At 46.6% G+C, this 9,334-nt stretch overlaps 1 protein-coding gene across 1 annotated transcript in view; it reads right to left on the bottom strand.

The window, feature by feature from the left end:
* The window catches only part of gnav1 (guanine nucleotide binding protein (G protein) alpha v1), a 29,075-nt gene that overhangs the window by 7,769 nt on the left and 11,972 nt on the right, over positions 1–9,334 (bottom strand). Inside the window, 2 exon segments of the mRNA XM_076985107.1 lie at positions 6–135; positions 4,916–5,044. Of these exon segments, the coding sequence (XP_076841222.1) occupies positions 6–135; positions 4,916–5,044 (259 nt within the window).

The following is a 9,334-nucleotide window of genomic DNA, read 5'->3' on the forward strand; positions in this document are numbered from 1 at the left end:
CTGACCATGGAAGGGTCTTCCACCAGTGTCATGTCGTAGCCACTCAGAGCCACCACAAAGAGCACAGCTCTCACGTCCTCAAAGCAGCTTATCCACTTCCTCCGCTCCGTCCTCTGGCCTCCAACATCGTACAGCCTACAGAGAGACAAAGAGAGAGAGAGAGAGAGGCAAAGAAACAAAGAAAGAGAAAGACAGAGGAACACCATTAAACCATTAAAGTGTGAACCTCATGTACCTCTGTGATGCATCTCGCTGAGACATGCCAATATCAACAATCCCATTAACGAGTTTATTCAAAACCCTGCTCCGGCTTTTAGACCTCACGGCTAATGAGAACTAGCGTGTCTGCTCATGATTAGCGAGAGGCCGACGCCTCCCGCCACGTTGCACCTGCGACTGCGACGCGCCACACGCCAGCACCACGGTGAACAAAGGGCAGAGCAGTGACGGGTCCGTCTGCTTCCGTTACTTGCTAAACCGAAAACAGGCACAACAGACCGGAAGGGAAAAGCAGACCGCCGAGGTCCGTGATGCTCAGTGCCTCTTGAGCGTCGGCTGAAAAGAGGCTCTCGCTGGTTCTGCCGCCTCCTGGCCGTCCGCATCAATCAGAGGCTGCTCCCAGAGACGGAGGAGAGCGGGGAGACGTGCTGGACCCCATACCTCTCAATTTACACGCGGTATCGCGCCCTACGCGCGGAGAGGCCAACGTGTCATCACAGAAAAGGTCATTCTCCAGCGAGAGCGGGTTTCCATGCCGTTTCTCATCTCGCCCCCTCCCCCGACGACCCCTCCTTCACCCCTCTCTGCCGTAAAGGGTTTTCATTTCTCGACCCTCTGTTGTATTTTTGAAAAGATTTCTTCCGCACGTTCGCAACGAGGACACGCAGGGTGTTGAGCCTTTCGGTCCCACTGCGCTAACCCAGGCTTCACACGCACGGAGAGGCAGTTTTGGTCTTATCGAATATGATGATGCAGTATGTTAGTACTGGTTAACACGGGCTCTTGTATTCATGAAAAAGTGATTTCTCTGAGGATGAAAAGGCCTTCAAAACACACAGGCAACAGTGTTTTAGTACAGAATATTTAATATGAGCAATCAGAGTGGCACAGAGTGGCTGTGGAAAGCTGAAATTGCATTTAGCGTTCCATACTGTGCCACTCTACGGCACTTCCTGTGTCCAGACTATTCAGTGTGGCAGGATCTTAACACTGCCAGACCATAGGGATGGGCAATTACTGAACGATCCAATCAGAAAAGCAAAAGACCTTCGGCAACAAAGAAGGGAAAACTCTGCCGGGTCAAAAGGTCAATAAGAGAACACTGCTGGGCCAAAGGTCAATAAGAGCAGAGAACACTGTCAGGTCAGAGGTCAAGGAGAGAAGAGAACACTGCTGGGTCAAAGGTCAATAGGAGGCAGCAGAATGATGGATGCTACCGATTCACTGCCCCGCCCCCCTTATTCCGTATCCTAGTCCTAATGGGAAAAAAATCGTGATTACTTTTAACGCCTCGTAAATTCAAATGATCCACTTTGATTTGGAAGGGAAATGTACGTAGGTCAAAATATCTCAGATTTGGAACATTTGTATTACCGCAGGGCACAACAGAGGTTGTTTGCAGAAAACTCATTCATTTTTCCCGTAGACAAAAAGCCTTCAGAACCGGAGAACCTGATTTTGAGATAAGAGCGCGGCACTGATGACAGAATGATGGCAACTTCAGTGATCCATTATACCGTAGCTATCAAAAATAAACTCTCTCTGCCATACAAATAAAAGAGCAGATACTTTCGCCGAGCTGACCAACCCCACATGAAGGCTTCAAATTCAGAAAGTTGAAATATGTTGACAATGATATTAGCTGAAACGATACTTCATTATTTATTACTGAATTCATATAAGCACAAGTCATAGTGTTTTGCATTTGAAGCAATAGAACAATGAAGATGTGTAAGTGAAGATGGATCACATTGCATTTCAGATGTAATTACATTTATACATGCTCACGCTGCCAGATGCTGCTTCTATTAAAAGCTGTCCTAGAGCAACAACATACCCCATATCCACAACTATAGCATGAACAGGATGTGAACCACTTGTTAGTATTTAATGATTTTTGATGTGCCATTTCATTGACTGCAGCATTTTCAAACAGGTGAAAGCATTTGTAAGCGTATATTGTACATATGAACAAGAACATTCAATGGTCATTGGTGCTAAACAATCAGGATATTTGGTCCATATTCCTGCCATTATATTGGAATACCAGCTAATATAGTAGTTCATTATAGTAGACAATAAGTCTTTACTTATTCATCATAAACACAAAGAAATTTAAAGGGCTCTTCAGTCAGTGCATCTTTCAAAGTCTCTAAAATATCATTTAGGGTAAAAAATATATGGAACAGTGCGTTCCAGAGTTTTGGTGCCACAACAGTAACTCTAGACCAGGCGTACTCAACTAAATTTGTCCGCGGTCCAATTTTGGCAGATACCTGTGACCCGAGGTCCGGTGCGGGCGGGGGTGGCGAACGTAAGTTGTTGGGGGGGGGATGGAGATGTTGGAGGCGAACGTAAGTTGTTGTGCGGGGGTGGCGAACGTAACACACGATCGTGACGGAGTGTTTTTTCAATAGCCCTGAAATAAATGCTACGGTTTTGTTTTGGTCCGTATCCAGTTAATCAGGACTGTGTTCGGGTCCGGATCCGGACCGCGGTCCACCAGTTGAGTACCCCTGCTCTAGACCTTCTATGAACACCACTACAGGTCTTTGCTCTCAAAACAATGAGATCATACAGCTACGTGTGGATCACGCGCTCCAACCTCCGCCACGTCTCCTCGGCTCCGCACGACTCTCCGAGCGAGAGCTCACGCCATGGTTGGTTGATTACATCAGCCGGTCTTTTCCTGAGGACTTATGACGGCGGGTGTGAGAAGCGGGCGTGTCTCGCGAGCGGGGATCGCAAAACGCCTCCCGAGGCAGCTGTGCGTGCGATGGGGGGGGCGAATGGAGCGAGGGAGGAACGGAGAGGGGAAGGAGGAGGAAAAGAGAGGAACAGCCTGAAAAGACGACAAGAGTGTTATGTGGGTTGTCATGTACGGAAGCCTTTTATCACGTATTAGTCATGTGATGGGAACGTGGGCAGGTAGTCTGTCAGTAAGAAGGTGGGGAGGGGAGGGGGGGAGGGGGTGTTGTTGGAACAGCCAGCTTTGACGTGTTGCTAATAACACGCGGTCATATCTTAAGCAAACAGCTGTTGTCTAAGAACTAAGAACGGTGAGCTTTGCCTCCCGAGTGGAGGTCCAATCACTGTGGTCCTCCCAGAGAAGGAAGCGGATGGACCGCGGGGGCTTATGGGATTTCAAGGGCGAGGTTTCAATATGCTTCTGATGCATCGCAAAGATTATATTTGTGGTGTTATTAACGGTTTTGTTTCCCGTTTGCTCCGAGCATAAAAAAAAAGAAAAAGGGAATTCATATCTTTTGCAAATTTGAGTTTTTAACTGCTCATCAGAGAGAGAAACAATATCAGACCACTAAATATGCAGCCTGGATATATTTTATGCCGCCGCATCTTATTTTGCTTCTAGAGAGCCGTAAGGTTTATGAAAACCTGTCATGAAAGGTAAAACCAAATTACATTCATCTGCATGCAACCAGGCGTAATATAGGTGGTGCAGCAGTTAATCCTCGAAGGATATGAGTAAGAAGCAGGCTGGAATCTGGCCGCCCCCGCCAAACAGAAAACATCCCATAATCCTCCATCCATCTGAAACGGAGCATCGTGGCTGCAAATGTCCCCATTAACATTCAAATGGTTCAAGAAGCCGCTAAGCAGAAAATTACCCACAATTCTCCCAATGCGCTGGGGTTGGATTTTTATTGCCGCTTTTTAAAAAATATTTTATTTTATTGGAGTGCCTCGCGACGGCACCTGTCAGGGTTCGGAGGGCTGGAGGGCGTGACGGAGGAGGTGAACCTTCGGGGGGCCAATGACCACGGGGGAGCCTGTTCCCGGAACAGCTGCACATTTACGGGCAAAGCGTCCTGTCGGGGCCTCCGTCGCCCCCTACAGGACGCCTGCCCCAGGTGTACAACACACGGCACGTTGTCCTGCTTTCCGCGCGTAAGCTTTTGTTTAACAAATAAAAAGCAATGCTGGATGAGCCAGGCTCTGTTGTGGCCTTTCGTGTCCCGATAAATACCACCGTTTGAACAACAGGGGGCACCGTTATTGCCAGATGTTCAGAACGCGTCTGCCATGCCAGAAAGCGAGTCGCTCCCTTGTCACCACTTTCACACTCGCAGGGAGGTTATTCAAAACAACAACACAAAATAAATAAATAATGTTTTAAAATTCTCCTCTACACCCTCAGATGAATTTAGATCTCCAGAAAGTGATCTCAGCCGTTGATAAGCGCTCAAATCCGAGGCGATCGTTAACCCCCGGAGGTAACCCCCCCCCCCCCCCCCCCCCCCCCCCCCCCCCCCCATCAGCTAAGGGAATCGTGATGTCAATTAAGCCGGTGAGGAATCGAACAATCACTCCAGTCACAGATAAACAGCACATGGCAGCACCGGGACCTTGTGACGGGTGTCGACACCAAATCAATATATTAAAACCAGACGGGTCCCATTACAGAACTGTAATAAAAAGAGAAGAGGAGAGGAGAGGGGTAGAGGGGTAGAGGAGAGGAGAGGGGTAGGGTAGAGGGGTAGAGGAGAGGAGAGGGGTAGAGGAGAGGGGTAGGGTAGAGGGGTAGAGGAGAGGGGTAGGGTAGAGGGGTAGAGGAGAGGGGTAGGGGTAGAGGGGTAGAGGAGAGGGGAGGGGTAGGGTAGAGGGGTAGAGGAGAGGAGAGGGGTAGAGGAGAGGAGAGGGGTGGTGTTTGGGTGAACCAGCGATGATGTTTCACCTGAAGACCAGGTGTTTGACCTTAAACTGCGTCTCGATGACTCCGGTGGTCCGGATTCTCACTCTCAACACATCCGTCTCTGTGGGCACATAGTCTGAAGAAATGATCCGAGCCATGTTCTCAAAAAAACTAGAGAGAGAGAGAGAGAGAGACAGTGGGGGGGGGGGGGGGGGGGGGGGGGGGGGGGATGGGGAGAGGAGGAGGTGAAAGATTAGGACACAAAAAGAAAAAAGACTCTTAGAATTTCTTACTGTCTACTAAAAATAATGAAGATTACATAAACATGAAAAACATTTAAATTTACATAAACAAAGCAGCAATCTGAACTTGCCTCTACTGCTTAGTTTTAATCTGTCTGAGAAGGCCCAGTCAACATTGCATTGCTACGCGTGTGTGTGTGTGTGTGTGTGAGTGTGTGTGTTTGGGGTTGTGGTAGTGATAACCCTGCCCCAGAGGAGGATCTAAGTACATGCTAATTACCACTGCGAATATTCAAACCCAGAATTCCATATTCATCCAACTTATGGAGGATTTGCATATGAGTAATGAGCATTAATAAAAGAGGGATTATGCTTTGCATTCCCAGGGGCTTTATTAACATGCGAACGTGAACGTACTTGCGCGTGTGAACGCACACACACACACACACACACACACACACACACACACACACACACACACACAGCAAATTAAATATGGTATATGCTCTTCAACTTTTAACTTGACAGTAGGGATCATACACACTATCGCTCATTTCAGTGAATATGACTGTGAATGACATCAGAGACTCTTACTTTGTATGACATCAGACCACAATATCTTGGTGCTGGCACCGTTATATGAACCGATTACGTTATTCCCACGAGACTCATTGAACTGAGGTAACAAAGACATGATGTCACTCGATCAAATATCTAGACCAATGTCAAATTTAAGAGAGCGTTTAAATCCTAAAACAATAAATAAAAGTGATACAGTCTGACTACATAATGCTAAGCAACTGAACATAACACACACACTCTGAGTGTCATGGCAAGTTGTTGACATTCCTGCATCAGTCTGCTTGGATGCGTCTCCTGAGCTGTGAGCCAAGCTGGACCGCAGCTCTGCCCCGTCCCAACACCAGGACCTGCAGCAGCGCCCCCTGGTGGCAGGGACACACGTGCAGATTCAAACGCATGCACGGTTCACACTCCAGAGTGCGAGATGCACTGTTAAATGTGACCAGCAAAAAGACCCAGTGGGTGAATTATCACTACAAGGCTAAAGTCACATTCTAAATCTGTGCAGTTTCTCTTGGATAAATACTGTCGGTGTTCATTTGGCAGCAGGGATTTTGTTGTGTGCGTGTGTGTGTGAAAGTGCGTGACAGCACTCCACAGTGGCTCCGTTGGCTTAAGATCTCAGCAGTTCTCAGCATGAGGTGACAGCCAAGATCCTGTCCCCCCACCCCTCCCAAACACAACACCCTCCCTCCATACACACACACACATACACACACACACACACACACACACACCACCCTCCACTTTGGTCACCAGCACACACTCTGCATGTCAGTGATCAGAGTAAACCGACACTGTGACACAACGCTGCCCCCTGTGGGCACCACACACACACAGTGTAACTCCACCTACAATCGCAACCCTCCATTACACCGACAACCACACGCCTCACGCATCACATCCCAGGGGGAATACGCCAACCCCCCCCCCCCTCAAAAACAAGACCCATGGAACCAGTCCAGGCTCGGACGTCCCTCACGAACAAGCCATTGCTCCAGAACACAGTGCAGAGAAACCAGTATTCAAGTGGCCCAAATACAATCTCACAGGCTTAAAATATCTGGTGTTTTAGGACGTCGTAAGCTCTCTCAAACATTAAAAAGATTCAGATCATATTATCATTTGGCCATTAACCATAATGTGTTCACTACCGTTGCGTGTAAACAGCCCAGAATACGAGGCAGTGACATGCTGATAATGTGTGTTGGCAATGGCACAAATCGACACCGTGTTGAGCGATAGCTGGAAAGACGCAAGTCAATTACGAACGTATGATGCATTCACTTCAGTCACGCTCCTATTTATCCTTACGTTACTGATAATGGCGCGAAGACGTTTGCGGACTAAATGTACTGTGGGTTACGGTCCTTCTGCAAATGGGAAAAACGGAAAGCAAGAAGGCTTTGCGATGGTGTGATTCAGACGGATCAGGCCCTGCGTCACACGGCTCCTCTCTGCTCTGCCTGCACCGGGGAACGTGTGGCTCGCTTTCAGCTGGGCCACAGGTCCACCTCACCCACCTCACCCCCCACCCCCTTTGGTCAGCTTAGAGTATCTTTAGGCCAGAATCACCTCAGCTGTAACAGCAACGCTCATAACAGGCAAACTAAATTGTTACATGTCGAGTTGAGTTTATTAGACAGAAAGTAACGAATATGTTGACTTTGATATTTCCACGAAGGAGCTTATGCCACTCAGATGTGTTCCTCTGCTTCACCAAGTTTCTCAGACATTCATTTGACCCCAAAAGGAAATTAGCATATTTATAGCATACCACAGCAGAGAAATCATTGGCCAAGACATCAATCAGAGACTCATTATCCTCCACTTCTCCCCGTTTTCACTTCTAATGCAATTTATTCAAGATGGGAGAGAAGACAGACAGACAGACAGAAAGACATAGAGAAAGACAGATAGAAAGACAGACAGGAAGGCTGGAAGGGGGGGGGGAGACCGTGTGTGTGTGTGTGTGTGTGTACGCGCTGATGGTAGTGGAAAGCAGGTGGTCCTGGAGAGGAAACACACACCCCATGACACATATGACCTTTCAGTCTGGGGGAGAGGTGGAAGCTCAAACAGACAGGAGGCAAAAGAAGGCGGTTAAAGAACACGTCTGGGTAAAAGACTTGGGCGTTAGGGTGTACGTGTCAGACATGTTCGAAGTCGCAAAATACAAGTCCAAGTCAAGTTTCAAGTCTTTTTTCTGGTGTCCAAGTTAATACCAGGATAAGCCAGCAGATGGAAAATAACTATTTTATATATTACCATGGTAACTTCTATTGTTGACCGTACCCAATCATCAGCCACTTCCACATATTATGTATTTTTTTGTGTGTCTTATCGCCAATACCATAGAGAATTAAAAAAAAATTTAAGCTCTGATCTTAGAGTGACATTTAAACTTTATTTTAGCCAAAAAAAAACACATTTAAATATTAAATAAACATTTTAAATATCACTAACAATGAAGTATTTTTGCATGCTGAAAAAATGTTCTGCAAGTTATTTGACTTGGTGTAAAGTAATCTTAACGTGATTGCCAATATTGGGGGACATCCATCTTTTCTCAAGATATTAGCATCAAATTTTCAACGTTGACAAAAATATCATTACAGAAAAAAAAATGTTTTATTCTTTTTCTCATTAAGTCAAATCAGTCTTGGACATAAATTTACACACATACCACTCCTTTAAAACAATATTTTGACGAGTAGAATGCTTCAATTTATATACAGTTAACTTGCTGTAACTAAGTTAACTGACTCGTATTGTTCACGAGTCATTTTTGACTAGTCTGAGTAGAGAGTTATTGGGGACGAGTTTCAAGTCTTTTTTGTAGTCGCTCACTCAAGTGGCCATCTCTGGTGTGTGTGTGTGTGTGTGTGTGATGCTGAGAGTGTGTGTGTGTGTGTGTGTGTGTGATCGATAGACATAGAGAGATGCTCATATTTAATCTCAACAGAGCACTTAAAAAAATAGATGAATTAAGGCCTTGGTTGCCTCTGGCAACAAAACCAGCATTAGCCCGTATGTTAATGAAGATGTCAAAATCAGCACTGACCCATATGTTCCTGATGAAGATCTCAAATCCACCCGGGTGTGTCAGTAGCTATTACTCAAACTTCAGCAAAACGCTTGCACTCACACACAGATACACACATGCGTTCTCACACACAGACGCACACACACGCCCTCACATTCACAGTTACACACACACATATACACACATACACACACACACACACACACACACACACACACACACACACACACACACACACACGCTCTCAAGTTCACACATGTACTCACACAGATACACACACCTGAATAGAATTGTGAAGGAAGGTTATACTGTGGATGTGGCGAGTGATCTGACTGACCATGAGTGACTGGACCGACAGGTTCTAAACACTCTTAATTTTACAGTGGCCACCTGCTTCTAATATGCCCACACTTGTTAGGCCCCATTCAGTCCGTCTGTGGATCTTCAGAGCACGTATACACACACACACATACACATACACACACACACACACACACACCAGGATCCTCATTTACTATGACGAGTTCCCCACTCTTGCGTCATGGGGGTTCTGACCCAGTTCATTACCCTCCTGGTGTTTGGTCGCGGGAC

Source organism: Brachyhypopomus gauderio, unplaced genomic scaffold, assembly GCF_052324685.1.
Source record: "Brachyhypopomus gauderio isolate BG-103 unplaced genomic scaffold, BGAUD_0.2 sc37, whole genome shotgun sequence".
Taxonomy (NCBI): domain Eukaryota; kingdom Metazoa; phylum Chordata; class Actinopteri; order Gymnotiformes; family Hypopomidae; genus Brachyhypopomus; species Brachyhypopomus gauderio.